Below are 27475 nucleotides of genomic sequence, written 5' to 3'. Positions count from 1 at the left end.
ATCCAAAGTAATCAGAAGAAAAGAAATAATAAAAACTAAAACAGAAATAAAACAATGAAACCAAAAGCTAGTTAGTTCAAAAGATAAACACAATCAATAAGCCTTGGACTAACTAAGATGAAAGAAGAGGAAACACAAATTCAGAAAAACAACAAATAAAAGAGAGGCTACCACTTTAGACCTCATGGACAAAAATAGGATAATAAAGGGATACTACAAACAACTCCATGCCCACAAATTTGATAACTTAGATAAACAGACCAGTTCTTTCAAAGACATAATTTGCCAAAATTCACAAGAACAGGCCTATATCTATTGAAGAAATTGCATCAATAATAATTTTTCAAAACAGAAGGCACCAGGCTCAGAGGGTTCACTAATGAAGTCTACCAAGCACTTACAGAAGAAATTATACCAGCTCTACATAGGATCTTTCAGAAGACAGAAGCAAAGGGAATGCTTGCTAACTCATTCTATGAAGTCAGCATCACTCTAATACCCAAAGCAGACAAAGTCTTGACAAGAAAAGCAAACTACAGACCAATAAATATCTCATGAGCATAGATGCAAAAAACCTCAATAAAATATTAGCAAATCATAAGCAAAATGTATAAAAAGAATTATACACCACAATCAAGTGAGATTTATGCCAGGTAGGTAAGGCCGGTTCCACATTCAAAAATCAATAAAGGTAATCCATCACATCAACAGACTAGGCTGGGCACAATGGCTCATGCCTGTAATCCCAGCACTTTGGGAGGCCGAGGAGGGAGGGTGGATCACCTGAGGTCAGGAGTTCACGACCAGCCTGATCAACATGGTGAAAACCCCGTCTCTACTAAAAATACAAAATTAGCTGGGCATGGTGTTGCATGCCTGTAATCTCATCTACTTGGGAGGCTGAGGCAGGAGAATCACTTGAACCCAGAAGGTGGAGGTTGTAGTGAGCTGAGATGGCACCACTGCACTCCAGCCTGGGCAACAAGAGTAAAACTCCGCCTCAACAACAACAACAACAACAACAAAAAAAAAAAAAAACAGGCTAAAGAAGAAAGATCACATGATTGCATAATTAGATAAAGAAAAAGCATTTGACAAAATCCAACACCATTTATGGTAGAAACTCTCAGTAAACTAGAAATAGAGAGGAACTTCCTCAACTTGATAAAGAATATCTGTAGTTAACATCATACTTAATGGGGAGAACATGAAAACATCTACTAAGATAGGAATGAGGCAAGACTGTCCCTTTTCTTACCACTCCTTTTCAACATAGTGCTGCAAGTCCTAACTAATGCAACAAAACAAACAAAAAAAAGGAAATAAAAGGTATGAAGATTGGGAAGAAAGAAAGAAAACTGTCTTAGTTCACAGATGGCTTGACTCTCTATGTTGAAAAACCGAAAGAATCAACAACAAAAAAAAACTCCTGGGACTAACAAACAATTATAGCAAGGTTTCAGATTAATACAAAAGTTGATCACTTTCCTATATATCAGCAATGAACACATCAAACATGAAATTAAGAACACAATTACTATCTATATTAACATTGCAAAAAACGAAATAGGTATAAATCTAACAAAATATGTATAAGATCTATATGAGAAAAACCACAAAACTCTTGAAAGAAATCAAGGAAGAACTAAATAAATGAGGAGATATTCCATGTTCATGGATAGGAAGACTCAATACTTGACCTAAAGATTTAACGCAATCTCAATGAAAATCCCAGCAAGTTATTTAAGGTGAATCAAAAGTTCTTATGAGGAGAAAAAGACCCAGAATAGCCAACACAATATTGAAGGAGAAGAACAAAACAGGAGGACTGACACTACCCAACTTCAAGAAAATAAAGCTAGAGTAATCAAACAGTGTGGTATGCACAAACGAATAGACAAAGAGAAAAGAGAGCCCAGAAACAGATCTACACAAACATAGTCAATTGATCTTTGACACGCGGCAAAGGCAATACAATACAAGAAATAGTCTTTTTAACAAATAGTGCTGGAACAACTGGAAACAAAAAAAAAAAAAAGAAAGAAAAAAAGCAAGGAAGTAAGAAAGAAAAGAATCTAGACACATTCACACTTCACAAAAATTAACTCAAAATAGCTCACAGACCTAAATGTAAAAGTATAAAACACCTAGAAAATAACAGAGGATAAAATCTAGGTGACCATAGGTTTGGTGTTAACTTTTTCGATAGGACACTAAAAGCAAGATCCATGAAAGAAAGAATTAATAAGCTAGACTTCATCAAAAATGTCTGCTCTGCAAAAGACACTGTCAAGTGAATGAAAAGCAACCAAAAGAATGGGGCAAAATATTTGCAAAAAGCTTCTCTGATAAAGGACCATTAGCCAAAATATACAAAGAACTCTTAAAACTCAACAATAAGAAAATGAACAACCTGACTGAAAAATAAGCCGAAGACCTTAACAGCCAATTCACCAAAGAAGACATACAGATAGCAAATAAGCACATGAAAATATGCTCCACAACATGTGTAATCAGGGAAATGCAAATTCAAACAATAAGATAACACTGCACACCTAACAGAATGGTCAAAATCCAGAACACCAATAATACCAAACACTAGTGAGGATGTGATGTGGAGCAACAGGAGCCTCATTCATTTCTGGTGGAAATGCAAAATAGCCACCTCAGAAGACAGTTTGGTTGTTTCTAACAAAACGAAATACCATACAATCTTGCAATCACAGTTCTTGGTATTTACCCAAAGGAGTTTTCAAATCCTTTATGTTCGCACAAAAGCCTGTCCACAAAAGTTTATAGCAGCTTTATTCATACTTGCCAAAACTTGGAAGCAATAAAGATGTCCTTCAGTAGATAAATGTATAAATGAACTGTGACATATCCAGACAATGGCACGTTAGCCATGCTAAAAAGAAATGAGCTAGCAGGTCATGAAAAGACATGAAGGGAACTTAAACGCATACGACTATTTGAAAGAAGCCAATCTGAAAAGAGTACACATGTATGATTCAACTATATGACATTCTGGAAAGGGCAAAACTATGGTGATAGTAAAAAGAAATGGTAGCCAGGGGTTAGGGAGGAGGGTGGAGAGAGGGGTGAACAGGTGTGAAGAGGTGAAGCACAGAAGATTTTGAGGGCAATAAATCTACTCTGTATAAGACTATAATGGTGGATACATGTTATACATTTGTCCAAGCCCACAGAATGTGCCACACCAAGAGTGAACCCTAATGTAAACTATGGATGCTGGGTGATTATGATGTGTCAGCCTAAGTTCATCAACTGTAACAAATGTACTGCTCTGGTGGGTAATGGTGCCAACTGGGGAGGCTGTGTATGTGTGGGGGAAGTGGGTATATGGGATATCTTTGCACCTCCCTCTAAATTTTACTGTGAACTTAAAACTACCTTAAATTATAGTCTTGAATGAATGAATGAATGAACAAATTAACTAAACTAAAATAAATGCAACACTTTAATATTTAGAGAGTGTACTTCCTAAAGCCCAAATGAGCATGACAGTGGCAGCATATTCGCATTACAATTTTTTCTAATAACCAATGAGTGCTTACTTTCATGAATCCTTCACTTTTCAGTTTGTGCAGTTTGGAGGCTGCATTATGGAGGCGTTTTCTTTGGGAATTCAGAAGCGAGTCCAGCACTTGCCACCATGTACGACAGTTCAACACAAAGGCCAATCCCACTATAGATGCGATTGATATGAGGACAGCATTTACAGTCAGATGCTTTGGGTCAACTCTAAATATAGCCAGAAGAGTAATTCCAGATATAACGCAGCCAATGATAAAAAGGAAGATGACAAAAGATGGGAGACAACATGTTTTTTTCCATTTCTTTTTACCTGTAACGCAACAAATGGTTTTAATAATTAACATATCAAGTATCTAGAAAATCCTAACATTATAGTCACAGTACCTGATGAGTCTAATGTTCAAGGTGTGTTTTCATGAAAATAAACTGAACATCTATCCCACCCCCACCCCTTACACACAAAGAAGGAAGGAAGGAAATCCTACCCTGAGTATCTTCAGTCTTGAACACTCGAAAAAGCCTGGTTGCCAAAAAGCCAAACTCTCTTTCGCAAGCATCCGAGAGGGTTGCAATCATTTCAGCCAGAGAGGTTTCTCCACCTACACTGGACAGTCTATTGTAATCTGTAAACAAAAACCTTGAAGAAAAGAACAAATCAAACATTACTTTGGTATCTAAAGTAACAAATAACTTCAATGTATGTCATCTTTGCATCATTTACCCTTTATTTTCTTTTTGTCTCTTTCGAAATATTGTTTTTTAAATTCCAAGGAGGGAAAAGAATTTGTAATTAGGTAGCTTCCACTTCTAAAATCTTACATACTTTTCTTAGGAAAAAATAGTAACAAAAGTGAAATGTGCAGAGCCGTATAAAGTAATTCTGACTAAGGACAGTCGGGGGAAAGTTACGCCAGAACTTAGACATGGAGTATCAGACACCCCAACAGATCTCATGATATAGTGGTTAAAAGGTGACACCCGTGTCATGATGTGGCCACCAAGAGTTGCACAAAGAAAGTTTTCTAACACCAACGAAAGAGACTCTAACCCTGAAAAAATATTAATTACAGTCATTAAAGAATTTCAAGCCCAGTAATACCATTTAAAAACTCAAGTTTTAGCATGCCTTATTTTATTTATAGCTTCAACATCTACCAGGGATTGACAAATAGCTGTAAAATATTCTCTTCACAATTGATCTTCAAAATTAAGTGAATTATTTGTATTCTGACTCTCTGAATCATTATTATTTCTGTGTTAGTTCCTTTCTCCCTTCCATCTCTAAATTAAACTCTCATCTCAGTCCAGTAGATAAACATTGCTCTCAGAATACAATCTGTAATATACTGTGTGGTCTTAATGATGCTATTTTAATTGTTCTAACTGAAAAAAAAAAAAAAACACCTCATTAATTTAGACTGGTTTCCTTATTTTCTGTAAAAATATTCCAATTATTTTATTCTGTTTTCCTTTTAACTTTTTCACTTTTAAATCCTTTTCTTAATACTTAATTCTATATGCTAGTTACTTAAAAGTTTTTACCTTTATTTTTCTCTTATACTCAGTTTTAATATTTTATCTGGTTTGGCCTATTTATTTTCATCTTAAATTACACTTATTTTTTCTTATAATTAAAAAATTTTCATCTTTTAATGCCTTTTTTTTTTTTTTTTGAGCAGGGTCTCACTTTGTCGCCTAGGCTGGAGTGCAGCGGCGTGATCTTGGCTCACTATACCTTCAACCTCCCAAGCTTAAGCAGTCCTCCCACTTCAGCCCCCCAAGCAGCTAGAACTACAGGCACGCACCACCACACCCAGCTAATTTTTCTATTTTTTGTAGAGATGGGGTTTTGCCTTTACCCAGGCTTGTTTTGAACTCCTGAGCTCAAGCAATTGACCGCTTTGGCCTCCCACAGTGCTGGGATTACAGGTGTGAGCCACCACATCTGGCCTTAATACATTTTAAATTCTTACATTGCTTACTTCCATTGAATTTCTTTTGCTTTTAATTTTCTAGCTTTTTTTTTTTTCATTTTACTGTCCTCTGGAGCCCTCTACCTTTCCTTTATTCCTGGACTTAAATATTTTTCATCTTTTCTGTTTTCTCATAAATTTCCTACTTAATATGAATAATAATTTTAGATAGACATGTGAATATATTTCCTGAGCTGAGAAAAGCACAGCTCAGAGAGGGGAGCTGGGTTTCCCCAGGTTAACCGCTCACATAAGGAGGGGTCAGGTCTCCAACGGGAAGCTCTCTGGGGACCAAGGCCAGTGGCTGGACCCTTCCTCCATCCAGTGCTCTCTTCAAAGTGTGTTCCAAAAGATGGTAACAGGTGACATAAGAGGGAGAAAAGGTTTATGCTCAAATAAAATTTGGTAAATAGAAGTTAAACAGGTTTCTTTATGGAAAGGTGCCTCTGATCCTTTAACGTACAAGAGGGATATATAATCTGAAGTGTTCCCACGGTATTTGACCAGGGCATGTTTTTATTTTTGTATGTAAAAGGTTCCAATGTTTTTTGGAACATACACTGAGAAATTATACTCTATAAACATTTTTTTTTTTTGAGACAGAGTTTCATTCTTGTCACCTAGGCTGGAGTGCAATGGCACGATCCTGACTCACTGCAACCTCTGCCTCCCAGGCTCAAGCGATTCTCCTGCTTCATCCTTCCAAGCAGCTAGGACTACAGGCATGCGCCATGACGCCCCCGCTAATTTTGTATTTTTAGTAGAGATGGGGTTTCACCATGTTGGCCAGGCTGGTCTCGAACTCCTGACCTCAGGTGATCTGCCCACCTCGGCCTCCCAAAGTGCTGGGATTACAAGCGTGAGCCCCCACACCCGGCCCCTATAACCTTTTTGAAGTGAAAAATATTTTTTTCTGAATCTCATTGAAGATTTCTTCTGTCAAATGGAACAACTCACCTCACAGGTAAAGCTTTAGTAGTCTGCTCTGGCAACTCAGGTGGATTCACAAACATCAATTTAAGGAGGAGTTCCAAATATCCAATATGTCTTGCCAATCTAGTGCTGAGGACCCAGGCCCAATTCCAACTCTCTCCTTCTCTTCGTCCACCAAAGTAAATGACAACTGAAATTCACAGTTTAAAAAAGTTATCCAAAGCAGTCACTAGTCAAGCAGATCTTTTCTCCAAAGATCAAATATCAAGTAATGACAGCTAAGCTTACATAGCTTTCTATGGTCCCATACTATTTCCTAACTACTCCTCAAAGAATTCCATTAACCTCCCCTAAGATACAGAAGATATGAAAAATGAAAAGTAAACTGACTAAAATATGCCTTAAACAGAAACATAACTGCAGTTCAGATTCAAATGCAAATCACTTTGGATTTATCACTATTCGCAACTGGTAAAGTTGGTTATCAGTTCCTCTAACAGTAAATCTATTTCCTTTCTTGCAACTGAAGATACCCCCAAGAATAGGGATTATATTTTTTTTATTTTGCTTTTAGATAAAATTAAAAGTACAGACGTGGTCAAAATGCTCAAGAGCACACCAATGATGGCTTGGAAGCCTTCTTTTCAGAAAAAGATTTTTTTTTTTTTTTTTGAGACGGAGTCTCGCTCTATCACCCAGGCCGGAGTGCAGTGGCGCCATCTCGGCTCCCTGCAACCTCCCCCTCCCAGGTTCACGCCATTCTCCTGCCTCAGCCTCCCGAGTAGCTGGGACTACAGGCGCCCGCCATCCTGCCCGGCTAATTTTTTTGTATATTTAGTAGAGACGGGGTTTCACCGTGTTAGCCAGGATGGTCTCGATCTCCTGACCTTGCAATCTGCCCGCCTTGGGCTCCCAAAGTGCTGGGATTACAGGCGTGAGAGCCACCGCGCCCGGCCCAGAAAAAGATTTAAATATAAATCATTAATTAACAAAAAGAGTAAGTATAATAATATAGGGTCTTGCTTCAAGATTAACAAGTAGTACATTAGTTTATAAGCTACTTCCGCCAAGTTGTGAGTAATATTCCTTTAGGAAAATTTATGGAGTAGCAAAAAGATCAATTTTCTCACTCAATTATGAAAATCACATACAAGTTTTAAAAGACAGACAATGTTTTTTCTTTATCTATGAATCTTAACGTTTTCTCCATTTTTGAAAAAGATAAAAAGCAAAGACTTACTAAAGAATATATATAAGAGAGCCAAGAAGCTCAATGACACTGCTATTCCAAGATTTGGGTGGACCGTGAAGGCAAACAATAAACCAAGCCCTCCACAAAGTAGCAGGGTAAGAAACACTATGAGCCATGAGAACTGAAAGAGAGGCTCAATCTGTTGTCCGGCGAAGGTTTTCATTTCATCTGAAAGAGAATTTAATACGAAACCTTATTCCTGTTTTGTTTAAGAAATACAACTTTTAACTCAATAGGCAGTTTTCACATTTTCAGTGTAAACATTTATTGGACACTTAGTAGGTCCCTAGATAGAATACTGCTACTTAACCATTTTACCCAGTGTTCTCTTGCCAAAGATGAACACCTCACCCCCAGGACCACAGCTAGGCCTGACTCGCCACCCTCTCCTGCTTCATGTGGAGGATGTACAAAATCCCTTCTCATATACTCCCATCTGTCAAGATTTTCTTGAGACTTGTTTTTTGTGGTTTCCATTAACACAAACAACAAACATTACACATATGCATACTGTTTCCACATGCAAAAATGAAAACAATACCCTATATCTTCAAACTACATATCACCACCATTCCACTGTGATCCTCCTCATCCCTTCTCCTTCCCAGCACATTTGAGAATACTGTTCTTAAAGGTGCATGTTGAGCCCAGGGGAGTCCCACACAAGTAATTCTTTGTACACAACTTGGGGAAAATTTTATAGTCAATACGGAAACCTATCCTTGAAGAATGAGTAAGCTTTTGCCAAGCAAAAGGCATGCATGTTGGGTGGGTGGTAGTGAGGCCAGCTAAGGAGCTGCTAATAGAGGGAACAACCTGGGAAACACATCTGGTCTGTTCTTGCAAGAGCAAATAGTCCTCTGTGACTGAAGCTGGGGCACATGCCAGAGGTGGTGCTGGCAGGTGGGACCGTGCAAATTGACAAGTCTGTGAAGGGCCCGAAAAAACTTGCCAACAAGCGTTTTATGTGGGGTTATCACACAATTGGATCTGCTTTAGAAATAGAACTCAAATGACTGTGTAAAGGACCAACCAGAGGGGAGTTCATCTCAGTAAACCGCACAACACACATGCTTATACAGAAAGTGGTCTTCCTCTTTATTTCAGAAAAATCCCCAGAGAAAACCTTGTTTTATATATACAGACTTTGTACAAGCAAGCCCTTTACCTTCTAGTTTCTTGAGTAAGAAAGATTTCCCACTTCCCCACTGTGCATATAACCCCACACAAATGGGTGGCTGCATGGTAGGCTCACTGAGAATATCTGCCAGGGCACTGCTATATAAATCATATCCAAGCATGTCACCGTCTGTTTCAGTAGGAGACAAGTGTCCTATAATTAAAACACATCATATCTTACATTAAACAGTGGCATTACTACTAGAAAGGAACACTATTTTCATTTATTGTTTCCTTGATTAGAGAGAAAAAAATTATTTCAAATGTTTATACCCATGTAGAGACAGTTTCAGGGAGTCTCTGAGCCTATTCTGACTTGGAAAGCTACCTGATTTAAAATTTAAAAAAAAAAAGTTTCAGAGATTCTTAAATTACTATCGTATTTCATAAAAAGTTTCAGATATTCTTAAATTACTATGATATTTCATAGAACTTGATACTTATTATATGATACATCATTTTTATGTATAACTAAGAAAGAACAAAATGTTGCCAAATTGTGACATCATGCTTTCTTGTCCACCACTTACAAGACACATTCCAATTTCAGAGATGTTAAATTATGGGAACATTGTGCATTTTAGAATCGATAAAATATGATTAACACAAATGAGCATATAAAATAAATTTAATACGTGTAATACTTATATAAAGAAAGTTGTAAAATGTTACTGAAGAACCTAATAGATAATAATAGAAAAAGAAACATTGTATGATTCCAGGCAGAAAGGTTCAGCAATTCTTCCAAATTATTCTATCACTTTAAGGCAGTTCTAATTAAAATCCATGAGGATTTTGTTTTAACTGAAAGGAAAGAAGAATGTGTAAGAATAGAAAAAAAAAAATTAAAGACTACTGAAGGGTATTTGTCACTGGAGAAGAATAAAAATATAAAACAATAATTTGAACATTCTGGAACTCATATAGGATATGCCACATAAGTGGCATTTCAAATAAGGCAGGAAGGGATGAATTAGTAAGTGGTGTTGGGAAAGTTTAATCATTCATGAAAAAAATTAAATTAAAATGCTATATAACCTCATAGCCTTAACAAAATTTTCTGAAACATTAAAAAATTAAGTAGAAAAAAGTAAAACCATAGAAGTACTAGAAGGAAATATAGGAGAGACTTTAAAAATCTTTGTTTAAAAAGGCCTTTCTTTCTCAATGTAATACTAAGGCCAGAACTGCAGGAAAAGACTAATGAATAAACTACAAAACATAGAACTTTTGAATGACGAATAAAAATCCATGACCATCAACCAAGGGTATGCTGGGGGAGAGGAATGCAGCACATAGGATAGACCCAGGATCAATATCCATAACATAGAAAGACTCTCACATCAATTTTTTTAAAATATTAAAAACTAAAAAGTGGGCAAAGGATACAAAAAGGAAACTGGCAAGAATACAAATAGACTATGAACATATTACACATTATCTAAGCCAAAAGACTGAGAAGCAATAGCCTATGAATATATTACAAGATCTCAATTTCACTAATAATTTTAAAACACAAATTGAAATGAGATTTTCTTTTCTTATTTATCTGATTAGCAAAGAGTAAGAGGCTGGAAATACCCAGTGCTAGCAAGCTTGTGGGGAATTGTGGTATCTTACACTGCCAGAGGAAGAAGAAATTTTTACAACCATTTTGGAAAGTCTATCAAAACTATGGGCATCCATTGACTTGGCAATTCTACTTCTGGGAATTTACCCTAAGAAAATAATCCTAATTGTACCCCCTGAATCTCTAATAATATTTTCAAAAGAAAGAAAAAAAATCCTAAAAATAAGAGTCAATGGATATACGTACAAAGGTGTTCACTGCAGCACTAGTTGTTAGCAAAACAAACTAAATATTCACCAATAGAGAACTCAATGTATGAAAAATTATGCAATAATTAAAATATGACACTTTAAGCTTTTGTAACATAGTATAACTCAATTTTTATTTTTTAAAACTATAGACATAGTATGTAACATTTTTATAAGCATAAAGAAAAGCCTGGAGGGTCATGTAAACAATTACAAGTTGGGAGGTGGGGGGTAATGGGGAATTTTAACTTTCTGCTATATTCATGTTTTCATTCTTGGAATGTAATTAGTGCACATTACTATTATAATAAGAAAAATATTTTAAAATACAAAAAGTCATAAAAAATAGAATCATGGCCAGGCACAGTGGCTCATGTCTGTAATCCCAGCACTTTGGGAGGCCAAGGTGGGAGGATCACTTGGCCCCAGACTAGGGAACATGGCAAGACCTCATCTCTACAAAAAAAGAAAAAAAATCAGCTGGGTGTGGTAGCATGGGCCTGTAGTTCCAAGTACTCAGGAGGCTGAGGTGGGAGCATCGCTTAAGCCCAGGAATTCGAGGTTGCAGTAAGCTGTGATTGCATCACTGTACTCCAGCCTGGGCAACAGAGTGAGACCCAGTACAGTGGTGTGATCTTGGCTCACTGCAATCTCCATCTCCCTGGCTCAAGAGATCCTCCCACCTCAGCCTCCCAAGAAGCTAGGACTACAAGCACACCACCACGCTCAGCTAACTTTTTAATTTTTTTGTGGAGATGAGGTCTCACTATACTGCCCAGGCTTGTCTCAAACTCCTGGGCTCAAGCAATCCTCCCTCAAGTGCTGGGATCACAGGCGTGAGCCACCATGCCTGGCCTTATTTTCCATATTCTTTAATGTAACATTGATTATTTAAAAGCTCAGTTAGGAGCAAAACTCAATACTTACTGGCTCCAAATATTTGAGTTAAAATACTCTTCTGATGGCTACAGTCAATATTATAAGGAGTCTCGCCTGCTTTGTTGGGCCTATAAAGTAATCGCCCATCTTTGGGATTTCTTAAAAGCAGTTCTGCCAGTTTCCGGCTCCTTCCACGAATAGCAATATGCAAGGGAGTATCTCCTTTCTGTAAAATAATAGTAGGAAACTTGAACTTTCTTATCTTTATATATAGTATGCAGACAGTAACAATTTTCATGTTTCTGTAAAATAACAAAATCTGAACTTTTCTTATTTTTCATATAAAGCACATATATAGTATGAATTTTTATCTGTATCTTCCCCATAATATCCTTCTGTAGCTCCTCATCCAGCTTTGCTCAGATACTATTTCTCCCACAGCCCTCTAGAATGAAGGTCATTCTTTTCCCCTTTCCTTAACTCAGTGAAAGAGGAGAAGCAATAGGCTTTCTCCCTGCAGCTCCTCCTAGGCTGCAGGGAGATAAGCGGGTCCACTTTCATTAGTATCCCTCCATCATCCAAATATTTATTGTCCAAGGATGTCAACTACCTTCCTCAACTAATTTAAGTTCTATTTCACGGCTTTCTTCATCTGTCTAGAAAGCTTTATCCATGCTGACAGCCATCTAACACAAGTGATCTTGTTAGCTCCAATGATCTTTGTCAACAATTTGCCATAGTGAACCCTTAAATCTCATCACTCTACATTCTCCACCTGAGTCCTCTATGTACAGCTATCCTCCTCCGACTCTCTCCTCTCCTCTTCCATTCTCCTCACCTTTCACTTTTCCCTATCAACCCACCTTCTCTCCATATTAGCATCTCCAATCACATTAGTGTTCACATTCTACACTAATGAAAGCTAACATGTAAATTTCAAAAGTCCTCTTTGGGCTGCAAAGTGCTCTCCTATTGATTACTTCACAAACACCTCGACAAATTAAATTCTCAGTTCTCATCCACACTGATCTCCAGGACACTAAATGAAAATGACCTACACATTCTTCCTGTGGCTTCCAAGGCACGACCTTATCTTCAACTTTTCATCTTCTAGACTCTCCTCCCGTGTCCTAAAAAATGTGGTAGCATAACTATGCACCAGACTCACTATATGTAAGGCTCTGTGCTTGGTACTTTGGAGGATATAAAGATGAAAGACAAAATAGTTGCTGACCTTAAGTAGCTTATGTCATAATAGGAAGAGACTGGATAAACATGCACAATTTAAAAACTGCAATATGACACACAGCATAAGGGAAGTCCATTTTGACTTCAGCCTTCATCTTTCTTCACACTGATCATCTTAGTCACTCCCATGCAACTCTCTATCCTAGTAACTAATTGCCAAATTTCCATCACCAGCCTTGATTTCTTGCCCAGATTCCAGTACTAGATTTCCCAATGTCTACTGGCCACAGACTCCTGAATGTCTTATCAGCCCTCAAACTAAACATATCCAAACCCAATTTCATCTTATTTTCCCATCTCAATTCCAATTCTCATCCCCAGACCTGTGAGAAGACAAAACAGTAGCAGCAGCATTTCTGCCAGATACAAAATTTCTATAAATGCAGGGAGGATATTAGCATACTTTGCTGACAGGCTGAAAATAATCAGAGAGCAGTGATGGGCAAGGTAAAAATAACATTAATCGTCACTTTTAAAATTGTTTTTATGAAATTCTCTATGAACATCCAGGTTCAAGACTTTTAAAAGTTTGTAACCCAAATTCTAGCAGGATAGCATTTTACCCATCCTCAGTAAGAATGTGTTCATGAATGAACAACTGTTCCAACTATCATGTGTATTCGTCAACAAGTATCATGTGCTGACTCTGGGCACAGCAACACACAAAAGAATACCAAGGCAGAGGCCTTCAGGAAACTTATTAATGAGTATAAAGCAATTACTTAAGATAGCATTTTATATAATTAACAAGGCTATATGGAACCTTGAAGGATACAGTCTGGTGGTTCTATATCGCAAATTGGCGGACCAGTGTCAGATGAGTCAATGGCAGATTGAGAAAAACAGGCATTATAAGAAGTTTTCTAGAAAGCTACATATATTCCATTTTGAAAACTCTTCTTTGACTTTATGTCTTCTAGTTTTTAATATTAAAGTTTCCTTTCTTTGATATGACATTATGTTAACATGGTAACGACGGGGGGAGGTGCTTTTATGTTTTAAAATAATGTTGTAACATGGCAAAATGAAACACAAACACATTGACTCTTGACTCCGTTTTTGTTTAACTGCCTTATAACTAATAGAAAAATAAACTTCAATCTAGTATTAATTAGTAAAGCCCAAATCATATCATTCATCAGAGGAGAAAATTTACAATATTATTTTTTACTTCATACATCAGTTCACTTCTATCCTGGGGGAAAACCAATTTAAAGTACAGAAAGAAATAAGCTTGTTTAAAATAAAAAGAAACCAAAATGAAAAATCAAATCTATATGAAGTATTAATCCACTTAGAGCTAAACTTATTACAGAAAATATAAAAATTCCTCTAAAAGGATTATAGCAAGGACACGCAGCAGAACAAACACATTGTCTCCTGTCAGTGAACATTAACGCGGTCTGCTCTGAGAGTCGGCCTCCTCCAGCCCCTGTGCATTCTTTCCTCCTGTTTATCCGCAGCAAGCTCTACCCTGACGAAGGCAGAGCCTCCTCCTGATGTGGTTGTCAATGGCAGTGCCCACAGCTGCTGTGAGCCGTCGAAGGAGAGTCGGAAGCAGCTGCGTTAATAGCACACTGAGCCCACCCACTCCTCAGCGCGCTACTGTGTGGGATCCAAATCCCACACGGACACCCCCAGCAAGTCATCTCTCCCCACACAACCTAAAATCAGATCCCCATTAAATCCACTCCATACAGAGGTCAGTCTACCAACAGCTTTCCATACAGTGTTCTCTCCGCACAGATGTTTTACCTTATCTACAGCAGACACTTTAGCGCCTTTATCTAGCAGCAGCTCCACCACTTCAATGTTTCTCATCTTGGTAGCCTTTATAAGTGGCGTTTCACCATCCTGTGGGCACAAATAAGAACATTTGCCAGATTAATAGCTTGACTCCTGTGCTTATGTCATACAAATGCACATGTCAAGAAATATCTGACTCTGGTAACAGCCTATATTTAAAACCCTCTCAAGAAAACATAAAAGCTAACAACAAAAAAGTGCTTTTCCTTTACAACCACTCATTTGTATCAAAGTGACTGTAAATCACGTAGCCAGGTGTGGGACCCGCCCCAGCTGCTTGTAAGCTACAGCAGGCAGCAGTGGCTGCTTCTGCCCTTCCCCAGGTTCTACCACTGACCTGGGGGCAGGTCCCCTCCAGAGGCTACTTCCCGTTCTCCCCACCAACCAACCCACAGCCCAGCCTGTCAACGTCCAGGTAAGCCAGTGTCCAGAGTTTTTCAGAAATGTATACCAACATCGCTTCAATTCTCAGTGGAACCATTTGAAACAAGCAGTATGCCTTCAGAAAACCTCAAAAGAGTTCGTGATTGCTTTCAAAACCAAAGGAAGGGAAACAAGAAGAGACCACAATTCAGCACTGAGTTAGACAAAAATCTGGTTAGAAGCCACAGGTAGTCACCCTGGCTGACACCAAGGTCCAAAAGAAAAAGAAAAAAGAGGATTAAGGAGCCACCTGCAAACCAGAAGGTATCTCAGAAATTTTCCACCCTGGTGTACTGGAAGTACCATCACTGATTTAGAAACTGGCTGGTCCTGATCTACAGCAGATGACATAGGATTGTCTTATGGGTGACTTTATAATTTTGCTTTACTCATTAAGAATTCCTGCCATATCAACCCAGAATTCCAAATACATTTTCCCCATAGAAAATGATTACACATAGGCTAAATAGGAGACCACAGTATTAGATAATTTTGTATTTTTTACACGATTTGAGTAAAACAGTTGAAAGTAGCTAGTCTGGGGAACCAACCACCAGTGATATGGTTATTTATGTATTCATTTAAAGAGACAGGGTCTCACTATATTGCCCAGACTGGCCTGGAATTCCTGAGCACACGCCATCTCCCCACAAAGGAATGTGTTCTGCATCCCAGATAACAGTGGCATAAATGAATTTGGGAGAAATGAGCTGTCCAAATAATAACAATTTATGAATAGCTGATATTGTACTTTCTGAGAAGTATTTAATTGAAGTAACAACACACTGTATTTTGCTATGAATACACAAATCCTGAAAGGATACAAAGTTACTCCTCAATTTGATAGAGAATATTACCAGTAAAATCAGTGTAACTCTAACATCAAACAAAGACGACTGAAATAAAATGAGCAGTACTAACATTCAGCATAAGGTGCTGCTAACAGAATAGAAATGCCATTTATACCTTTGTGCATATTTCAGTGTCAGGATTGCACTGTAAGATATCTCTCACCATTGTTGCATTTCCTTTCTCAACAGCCCAATACAAAGCAGTTTTATTATCCTAGATAATTTAAAAAAACACAATCACTTCATGTAAGATACAATATTTAAAACTGCTATTTATAAATACAAAACATCATTTCTGTCAGAAAGCATTCCAACAGGCAGCATGGTAGGAAACACTATTAATCCTTATGCTATCTTGGAGTTACTTTTGAGAAATTCTTTGTGAAAGAAGCCTAGGAAAACTTCGTATTACTTAACCTAAAAAGTAGCAATCCCACATAGTTAATAAAGTAAACTACACTTTGTAATGTACTCAAATTTCAGGAACACACACTGGGTTAGGAGTCATCAATACCTGAACCCTATAAACTCGGACATGTCACTTGACTATTCTGACCCTTAGATTTTCATCTGTCACATGCTATAAGTATTGCTCAATTTTTCAAAAGATAATGCACGAAAATGTACTTCACAAATATAAGGCATTATCATTTTTAGCTTTCTTAATTTCCATCCATCCCATATCCCTATACTGCCTTGATCAGATCTTTAAAATCTTATCTAGCTCAAAACCCAAAAATCAATCCACGTAGACCTTGAAAGTAGAGCTAGAGAACAACAAAAAAATGAATTCAAACACAGAAGAGGACTCACAGACGCAAAGTAGTTAGGTAAAAGTCCAAGTAGGTGACCTAGAACCCATCTTTTAGTGGCAATGTTACTTTAACCCAGGAGATAACGAACGACTTTTGCAGCAGCCACATTAAGTTCCTAATACCAAAATTTCCTCAACAGTTTCTCTTCTAAAAAATGTACACTAGCTGCCCAACTCAAACTTCTCAGGCCCTACCCCCTCCCATTTCATTTCTCCACCTCTCCCCACCATCCCCACCACCATGCCCGCCACTCCACTGCCCACTGCCAAATGATTCCTTCACTAGCTATGAAATGCAGTCTTCCACTTCCTAATTTTCTCATCCTATTACAACTCCCCTTGCCTGAAACACCCAGCTTTCCTTTTCTATTTTTTTTTTTTTTTTAAGAGACAAAGTCTTACTCTGTCACCCAGGCTAGAGTGCAGTGGCATGGTCACAGCTCACTATAACCTCAAAGTCCTGGGCTCAAGGGATCTTCCCACCTCAGCCTCCCCGAAGTGCTGGGATTACAGGCATCAGCAACCCCGCCAGGCTCTTCACCTACCTAAATCCAACTCATCTTCAAACTTAGCTCAAGTTCTACCTTCTTCCAAAAGCCCCAGACCTTAAGGCCTTCTCTCCCCACCTCAAGACTCATACTTGAATCTTTTGCTAGGCAATCAATCATATACCATCTTGTGGCTTCACTTTTTATGTTAAAAGCATAAAAATAAACAAACTAAAATCTTTCAAATTAAAATATGTGTGTCTTAAAGACAAGGGGCCCATGTTAATTCCCCCATAACATTTGGCATAATAGTTATAGTTTGATTCAAAAATGGATTTGGACACAAGAGATTTTTGGCCAAATACAAGAAAAAACTGAGCAGAAATGTAGACTGTCCAACAACAAAATGAGACACCAAGAACTTTTTCTAAAGTCTAAAGCTCTTGAAGTATTTGATAAATTCACAACTGTGGGCAAGGCTTTTATCTAAAATTAATAACCTTTGTGGTTCTATGAACTATGATTGCCTTAAGCAATGTCCACAGGCACTACCAAGTGGTCCTAGGAAAGGTAGGCACAGTGGGGAAAAAGGAGAAGAAAATAAAACAACAACAGTAGAAGAACAGCAGATGGAGGAAGAAGACAAAACAGGCAGAAAACACTAAAAAAATAAATAAGTACCAGATAGTCGAAGTGTCACCGACTCTCTCAGTATCACTAACTACTCATTATAGTTTTAAGGATTGAATCTATATATACACATTACGAAAGACAGTATATTCTAAAAACATGAGCTTTTTTGGTTTACCTCTATCTACATTTAACTCGACATTAATACAGAAATTTTACAATAAAGGCAGTGAAACTTAGTAATAATATACATCTGTTAAATGTACTAGGGTTTACAAGTTTATCTCCATAGGAAAGTGGGAAGAATAACATTATGATCAGTCAACATTTACATCCAATTATACTCTAAGATAGCAACTGCACTGTAATCACACATACCTGTCCTCTAATGTCTATATCAGCATATTTTTGGAGAAGCGCTCGAACAATTTCAACATGACCACCTCTGACAGCGCCAATCAACACAGTATCCCCACTCTAAGAAGACAGAAAATAAAAACAAAAACAAGGTAAATTGATAACAAATAAGCTTTTTAAGTTACAGTTAATCATGTTTTCATATTTTTTTCTAAAAATTTCTTGGAAAAAGTCTATCTCTAAATAAGAGAAAAATGTTACTTAACTAATATGAATATCTGATATTAACAGACATCAGAGTAAGGGACAGAGGACTTTATGCCCCAAAATGAGGACGCTGAAATTCCTAAACAAGTTTAGAAAGACCAGTTACCCAGAACAATAATCTATTCTCTTTGAAGGTAACCGCCTATTACAAATGTAAATTAAATACAATGACGTTGTGGCTGTCAATGAACCAAATTAACATTTTAAAATCATATAGTAAAAATATCTTGGAATAATGCTATATGACGAAAGCCATGAATTCTAAAAAAAACGGAGCTATAAAGCTAAAACTATCAGTGAATCTACAGCCACATTCAATTAAGGGAGAAAGTTCCCCGAGCAGCATCCATGAAAACCTAGTGGATTTGGCAGTTACAGGCCAGTAGTGCATTAAGACTGACTCATTCCCCAGCATAAGACTAAGTTCACAACCTCATGAGGACACTGCTCTCCCCTGAAACTATATTCACCAAGCAACGATCATTTTTAGTTACATCTATCTATACTTAAAATACTGGAAACAGCTATTTTGGAAATGGGCATAAATATTTTATTTACTGCTAACTTAAAAATCAGTTGTAGTCTTTTGTGTTGAATGAGCCCATGAGCTGCAGCTCAATTCAATCCTGAGTGGACCTCAAAAGTACTATGAAATAAATCAGGATGCAGGTCCTTAAGGGTTATTAAGTTCAGCACCATGTTGTAGTGTGTTAACTACCACATTTATAGCAGAAATAAACCAAAGGCAGACAAATTTTAGTTGGGAACATTAGCATTAACATGGGTGCAGACTAGTAAACTTCTAAATGTGCCATCCATCATTCTAGGTACTAGGAAACAAGACAGATGCAGTCCTACCTCTGGAAGAATTTACAGCCTGGCAGAGAAGACAATATACAATAAACAAAAAATCACACAAACACTATGCAAATAAAAAAAGGTGATGTTCTAGAAAGTGACTATCAGGTAGGCTGGGCATGATGGCTTATGCCTATAATCTCACCACTTTAAGAGGCCAAGGCAGGAGAATCACTTGAGGCCAGGAGTTCGAGACCAGCCTGGTCAACATAGTGAGACCCTGTCTCTCAAAACAAAACAAGAATTAGCCAGGCGTGGTGGCATGCACCTGTAGTCCCAGCTACTTGGGAGGCTGAGGCAAGGAGGATCTCTTGAGTCTAGGAAGTTGAGGCCACAGTGAGCTGTGATCACACCACTGCACTCCAGCCTGGGTAACAGAATAACACCCTGTCTCAAAAAAAGTGATCAGGTAGCTACTTTGGATTAAGTAGTTGAAGACCTTTCCGAGGAGGAAACCTTGAAGCTGAGGTGAGAATGACAAGAAGGAGCCAAGATCAGCATTTCAGAATAAGAGCACAGCTGCTGCAAAGGCCCCACAGCAGGAACAAGCTCAGTGCATTCAAGAAAGGGAAAGAAGCAAACATGGCTGCAGGCTATGAAAACTGGCAGAAGAGGGGTACAAAGTGGGGAGAGAGGTTAGGCAAAGACAATGTCATGTCATGTCTATAAACTAAAAAGATAACATTCATCCTCAGTGCAACAAGAAGTCTTGGATGGCTTTAAATAAAGAAGTACACACGAGATTTACTGTTTTAAAGATCACTCCAAGATGAGAGTGGAGAACCCAGTTGCAAAGTTACTGCTTTAACAGCAGCACCGCCAGAGACAGTGGCTTCAGCTGGGAGGTGATAGTGGAATGAAGACAGGTGGACAGATAAAGGATTTGTTTTGGAGTAAAGTCAACAGAGCCTGCTGGAGGGCAGATGAGGAAAAGAGAGAAATCAAGGCTAATGCACAGGATTTGGGGCTTCAACAAGAGGGTGAATGGTGGTACCACTTGCTGAAATGGAGAATGAGGGAAAAGCAGGTTTGGGGTGAAAAAAGCAAGGCATCTGTTTTATTGTAAGTTTAAGAGGCCAATTAGACATTCAAGTGGAGAGTTCAGGTAGAGGTGGATCAGTAAGTGTGAGCTCAGAGAAGTCAGGGCACAAGAAAGCACACCTACAGTGACACATCAAGGTCAGTTACAGACTAATAGCACACGTGACATTTTCAATAACAACATTATTTGACAAAAATTAAAAAGGACATTTTTCAGAACGATTGAACAGTTTTTAACTTACTAGTTTCAAAGGCAGAAATAAACTTATCTTAAAACAAGTTTATGTCATGCATGAGAATCTTGAAAGGTAGTAAGACACTAAGGTCATCTTTCATCCACTTCGCCACTAGGAGACCAATGTGAAATAGGTGACCTACCCTGTCAGGTATGTTCACATATGTTCCAGCATCGAGCAGATCCTGCACAATCTCCGTATGTCCCTCCTTTGATGCAATCATCAAAGCTGTATTTCCGTCTTTATCTGTTAAGTTTACATTTGGATTCCTCTTCAAAATTTCTTTTACTGACTGTGTGTAACCTCCTTTCACTGCCACAATAAGTGCAGTCATTGAATTCTAAAAACAACAACAACGAAAACAAAACAAAACACAAGCCCAAGAAATTAATGTATTCTAGAAAATATACGATTTATGCCATAATCATAAAACTAATGTTTTCAAATAGGTGGCCTATTATTGTCATTTCCAATAATAAAATGCCAAAATAAATAGCAAGAAACATACCAAAAACGGCTAGAAGGTATCTTTTGTTTTTGAAAATACATTAATGATCTTCAGTCATTAGAGCTATTATGAAGTTCAGTTATTTAAATGATAATCTGAAATTGGACTCATTTATAATAAACAAACTAACTCACTAATGTAATGAAGGATAAAATAGTTGACAGGGTGACTAAACACATTCTAAATTAAATAATCCAAAGTCAGGTGAATCAGACTTCAAGAATTCTTTATAATAAAACCCATAAAAAACACTAAAGTAAACAATGAATTAATAGCCATGAGCTATTTCAAGAAAAGTATAATATACTGTTTGGCTTTCATAGTAATCTAGAAACTACATTTTCAAAACCTGTCTTATTTTAAGTCATTCTTTTAAAAACTGCACATCTATTTTATAACAATAAATCAGGCCAGCTACGATGGCCCACACCTATAATCCCAAAGCTTTAGGAGGTCAAGGCAGGAGGATCGTTTGAGGCCAGGAGTTCAAGACCAGCCTAGGCAACATATGAGACTCTGTCTCTAAATAAACAAACAATACATCAACTAAGAGAAGAATGTGACTCACTACCAGAAGTAGTATTAAAACTGCTTCTTGAGATGTTCATCTACTTCAAGCTGTCATATAATTTCCTTATAGAAATATTTTAGATCAGCCCCCAAAATTAAGCTGTCATTCTCCCACATATTAAAATAACACAGCCTTTTCAAATTCTTGAGCCATCAATCATCACAGAAACCAGCCACCTGTTCACTTGACCAACTGTCCAGAGGCGGCAGGTGGAAGGTATGGCATCTGCAGCTGCCTACAGACCATGCTGCCTCCACCAGCACAAAAACAGGGCCTACGCCTTGAAGGCTGGCAATGAGTCAGCTCCTGCCAGTATGCAAACAGGAGGAACTGGTTGATAGTGTGCCAAAAAGTATGACATAAAGAGTTTACTCTTGTTTCACTACGACCCAAGATCTGGTACTACCTCTTCTCAGAATCCTTTATGATCCACTCACATAATATACTAATTCTATAAATAGCAGTCTGCATTATTTTAACTGTTTCTTATGCATAAATATTGTTTCCTTTAACCATATTCTTATAGGCTCAAGAGAAAAGTGATATTAGGCTTCTTCATCTCCCCAACACAACTGGCACAGGCTGGGGAATGAGGAATTAAAAACTGCTAATCGGTAAGATGTATCTAACCAGTTTTTAAGCTTTCTGAGTTCTGACAGCTGATTTCTGATTTTTTAAAATCTGCTCATTGAAGAGGGAAAATAAGGCACAGCTAAAAATATCCCAAAAATTACAATATTACTTTAAATTTTTTAAGAAAAAATATTTTAATGCACCACAGTGTTTTTCCCCCAATATTAAAAACCATTTGATTTGAACAGTTTATTAAACAATTTGTACTACGTATAGGAAAAAACAGACTCCATTTCACGTAAATTCTCACAACACTAAATACTTCTATGACCAGATGTGTGGGGTTTTTCCACATCCATCAAGTAATCAATTCTGCAGCAGACACCAGCTGGGTATTCTCCAACTCAATTCTGACACTACCTACCTGGAGATAGCATCAGACCCCACAGGCAAGTGTTCGGTGCCCAAGACTGACACCGCTTCCCATGCCAATGAAAGCTCAGGTTGTCTGACTGACTGGCTATGAATCGGAGCTCCCACAACCCCCTCCTTGGGTTTGATTAATTTGCTAGAGCAGTTCACACAGTTCAGGGAAGCAATATTTACCAGTTTCCATAAGGGATATTTTAAAGGATAGAAATGAGCAGGCATATGAAGACATACATAGGATGAGGTCTGAAAGGGTCCTGAGCATAGGAGCTTCTGTCCCCATGGAGCTGCGGTATGCCACCCTCCCAGTACGGAGATGTGTTCTTGGTCATCTTCCTGGAAGCCCCCTGAACTCAGTCCTTTCGGGTTTTTATGTAGGCTTCATTATGAAGGCATGGTTTATTAAATCATTGGTCAATGATGATCAATGCAATCTTCAGCTCCTCTCCCCTCCCCAGAGGTGGTGGCTTAGGGCTGTGAGTTCCAACCCTCTGAGCACATGGTTGGTGTCCCTGGCAACCAGCACCTCAACCAGTGGGGTTATCTAGAAACTTTCCAAAAATAACCTCATTAACATAAGCTCAAGTGTGGTTAAAAGGGGCTTGTGATAAGTAACAAAAGACTGTATTTCATCGTTATCACTCTAGAACTGATCCAGAGCTGTTTCAAGAACCAAGGACAAAAGGCCAAATATAACCAAAGATACTCTTATTGCTGTAGTCACTTATGAAATTACACAGGTTATAGGAGCAGTCAGCCAGGAACCACGGACAAAAACCAAAATATGCACAGCACATTTTGATTAATGACAGATGGCATATATGACATAAGTTCCATAAGATTATGATACTGGACTTTCATTGTACTTTTTCTGTGTTTAGGTATGTTTAGATAAAGAAATACCATTGTCTCACAACTGCCTGCAGTATTCAGTACGGTAACACACTGCACAGGCTGCAGCCTAGAAGCAACAGGCCATACCATAGAGCCTAGGTACAGAGTAGGCTACACCAGCCAGATGTGTGTAAGTGCACTCTATGATGTTCCCACAATGGCGAAATCACCGATGACACATTTCTTAGAACGTATCACTGTCATTAAGCGACACATAACTCTATATATATCACACTAGGATCACTGAAAGCTATTCTTTATACTTTTAGCCTCCCCAGTTGTGTGTGCATTAGCAACAGATCCTTAAAAGTATCTATTTATATTATATATGTTTATAATATAACATACTTAGGGTAACAGAAAATGCTTGTTTTCCTGTTGCTATCATTTTAGAACCAGAGGGAAATTTCTCTAGGCATACACTAAAGAAATAAATTCTCTCTCTTAAAATAAAAAACATGTTTCTATTGCCAAGCATTAAAATATAAGATACTTACAGCTCCTTCTTGATCCACATCAGCTCCCATGGCCAATAAATGTTTCACACATTCCAAATGACCCTTTCGTGCAGCCCAAACTAAAGGGGTGGTTCCATACTATTAAAACAAACAATAAATTTAAAATTATTATAAAAAGTATACTCAAAGAAACTAGCTCTTAACATGAATTTTAATAAAAATCTTACTTTTTATCATTCTTAGAAAACTGTATACATTTATCATAATTGTAATCTTAGATAAATCCTATTTCTCCCATTTTATTTCTCCTGAGTAGATTAACCAGTCCATGAAATGTCTTTTAACCAACCTTATTTAACCTTTTCTTGAGACAGTCTCGCTCTGTCACCCACGCTGGAATGCAGTAGTGCAATCTCAGCTCACTGCGATCTCTGCCTCCCGGCTCAAGCAATTCTCCTGCCTCAGCCTCCTGAGTAGCTGGAATTATAGGTATGCACCACCACAACTGGCTCATTGTTTTGTACTTTCAGTAGAGACGGGTTTTGCCATGTTGGCCAGGCTGGTCTTGAAATCCTGACCTCAAGTGATCTGCCTACCTCAGCCTCCCCAGGTGCTGGGATTACAGACACGAACCACTGTGCCATGCTCTTATTTAACTTTTATAATGAGTGACAATGTTTCCATCATAAGGTAACACAGCCCCAAATTTTCAACAAGCTTTCATTGCTTCCCATATCTTGTGAAACAGAATTTAAAGTCCAGCAGTCTGACTGTAGGCAGGAATAGTAACAACCAAGTGCCAAACAAACTAAAGTGGCCTAACCACTTTACATGGGTCTGCGTGTGCGATCCTTATCATAAGAACAATTCACAGTATCACATTTTCACAGATGAGGACACTGAGGCCCTAAGAGGTTAATTCATAGGCAAAGGTCACAAAGCTATCAAGAGGTGGGACAAGACCCATGAGCCCTTGAAACTGCACTCAAAAGCACTTTTCCCTGAAACATGATTCAAAAGGCATCCAGGAATATAAATCATGCATTAAGGCATTGCCTGCCTTTGGGGAGGCTAGCGATCAGCAGACACATGAATGTCCACAGTGACCTTTCAGTACATGGAGCCCACAGATGGAAATTAACATTTAATTTAATTTAATCTACTCTCTGTGACAGCCCTGTCCAGTAGAACTTTCTGTGTTGATGGGAATACTCTATAATTCTGTGCTGTGAGACACAGTACTCACTTGTCAAATAATGACGATTAAGCACTTGAATGCTATGTGGCTACTGTGACTAATGAACTGAGTTCTTTTCTTTTTCATTTCATTTTAATTAATGTAAGTCTAAGTAGTCCTGTGCTAGTGGCTACTGTACTGAGCAGAGTCACTCTATAAATCATGTCAGGCACCACAGCAACCAACCACACTGTTGAGGGCTGGAGCCCTGGACAGGCTTCCCAGATGGATGAAGACTCCATGACAGCCAGAATCACAAGGTTGCCAATACAGCACATGGGAGCCAGCACCTCACAAAACGAGAAAGAGAATGTAGGGGAAGCAGCTGCCACAGCCACCGCCTCAAAGCAGGCTTAGGAAGAACAAATAAGAAATACAGGATGAGCAGGCACTGTGGCTCACGCCTGTAATCCCAGCACTTTGGGAGGCTAAGCCAGGTGGATCACCTGAAGTCAGGAGTTCAAGACCAGCCTGGCCAACATGGAGAAATCCTATCTCTACCACAAATACAAAAAAATTAGCCAGGCGTGGTGGTATATGCCTGTAGTCCCAGCTACTGGGGAGGCTGATGCAGGACGATCACTTAAACCTAAGAGGTGGAGGTTGCAATGAGCCGTGTTCGTGCCACCACACTCCAGCCTGGGTAACAGAGCAAGACTCTGTCTCAAAAAGAAAAAAAAAAGAAATACAGGAGAAGATTCCCAACTTCACTCCTGCATCTGTGGTTTTCTCCACTAAAAAGAACTAAATTCTCTTTTCTAGCCCCCTCTTTTGCAGATAATACTTACTCTGGCTAAAATGCCTTTCCCAACTTTACAATATCAATATCTTAGATATCTTCAAACATAATACACATAGAAAATCACCCTTCATAAAGCCTTTTAAAAATATACTTATTGTAACTGAGCTCTCATCCTTTGAATACCTATTGCATTGGATTTCTGCCCTTCTGATGGAACTGAACTATCCACGATTATGTGCTATGATTTCTGCTCCTTCCCCTGCCTCAGCACATGAGCCGGCTAGTCCTCACCCACTCCCATTCGGGAGACAGTCCCACTTTCAACATTACAAAGAATTCCTGACATCCAGCAAGACCTTCCCTCACCTTGCATGCTGTCTGCTTCAAAACAGCTCTGCAGCCACACTCTGAACTACCTCAATAAGTCTCTCATCTCTCAAATTCTGGTCTCTATCCCTTCTCAATCTAATCCCTTTATGCGTATTCCTGACCCTATGGTCATCTTTCACCCAAGCCCTTACTCAATAATCTCCTGCCACATCATCAGTCTTTTCTTCTTATTCCCTCTTCCTACTAGGTCTCTGAATGAGGTCCTTCCAATGTGGGTCTCTCCTATCCTAACAAATTTTTCCAACAGGCTACCCTCTGAAGATAATCACTGTCCTTTCTTTTAAGCTTTTCAAGATAATTTATAACCCCTTACCAAACCCCCCTAAAAAACTAGTTTCTGCTATAAATATTACAAAACCACCATTTCAGAGGTCACCCAAATAGTTACCTAAACTCCAGATCTATGTATCTTTTTTTGGTCTTTTTGTTTGTTTGTTTGTTTGTTTTTTCTTTGAGAGGGAGTCTCACTCTGCTGCCCAGGCTGGAGTGCAGTGGCACAATCTCAGCTCACTGCAATCTCCACACCTCCTGGGCTCAAGTGATTCTCCTGCTTTAGCCTCCCAAGTAGCTGGGATTACAGGCACCCACCACCATGCCCAGCTAATTTTTGTATTTTTAGTAGAGATGGGGTTTTACCATGTTGGCCAGGGTGGTTTTGAACTCCTGACCTCAGGTGAGCCACCTGCCTTGGCCTCCCAAAGTGCTGGGATTACAGGCATGAGCCACCGCACTCGGCCACCTATGTATCTTTTACTAAGTTCTTTCTTTTCTTCCTGAAAGCTCTGCAGTATTTTGAACTATATTGACTGTCCCTTCCAAATTGAATTTTTGATTCATTCACCACCTTTGATGCTACACCAGCCAAGTTCTCCTAGCTCTGGAGATTAATAATAATTATATAAATAATTATGTATTATAATTAAGAAAATAATAATTATTATTCCTAATAATCAGCCCTTTGCTCACCATATTGCATTACTACTGATCTCAGCTGCCAAATCCGCATTCACAATTTCAAGAATCACCTCTAGGCAAGCCCTTGATCACCGGCAACACAAATCTCTA

General features: G+C 38.4%; 1 protein-coding gene across 10 annotated transcripts in view; it reads right to left on the bottom strand.

The window, feature by feature from the left end:
• The window catches only part of KIDINS220 (kinase D interacting substrate 220), a 112600-nt gene that overhangs the window by 56813 nt on the left and 28312 nt on the right, over positions 1-27475 (bottom strand). For all 10 annotated transcript variants that reach the window (XR_010136371.1, XM_063713786.1, XM_054548411.2 and 7 more), the window contains exons 7-17: positions 24081-24179; positions 20751-20948; positions 18228-18326; positions 16033-16131; positions 14593-14691; positions 11638-11815; positions 8882-9046; positions 7702-7881; positions 6486-6651; positions 4041-4192; positions 3576-3865 (exon numbers count right to left, since the gene is read on the bottom strand). Coding sequence is in view for 9 of the 10 variants with exons in the window: in XM_063713786.1 (XP_063569856.1) it covers positions 3576-3865; positions 4041-4192; positions 6486-6651; positions 7702-7881; positions 8882-9046; positions 11638-11815; positions 14593-14691; positions 16033-16131; positions 18228-18326; positions 20751-20948; positions 24081-24179 (1725 nt within the window). In the remaining variant the exon portion in view is untranslated. The remainder of the gene's footprint in view (positions 1-3575; positions 3866-4040; positions 4193-6485; positions 6652-7701; positions 7882-8881; positions 9047-11637; positions 11816-14592; positions 14692-16032; positions 16132-18227; positions 18327-20750; positions 20949-24080; positions 24180-27475) is intronic.

Source organism: Pongo abelii, chromosome 12 (assembly GCF_028885655.2).
Source record: "Pongo abelii isolate AG06213 chromosome 12, NHGRI_mPonAbe1-v2.0_pri, whole genome shotgun sequence".
In the NCBI taxonomy this organism is placed as follows: domain Eukaryota; kingdom Metazoa; phylum Chordata; class Mammalia; order Primates; family Hominidae; genus Pongo; species Pongo abelii.
The sequence above is the reverse complement of the archived record's forward strand: the minus strand, read 5'-3'. Positions and strand labels throughout refer to the sequence as shown.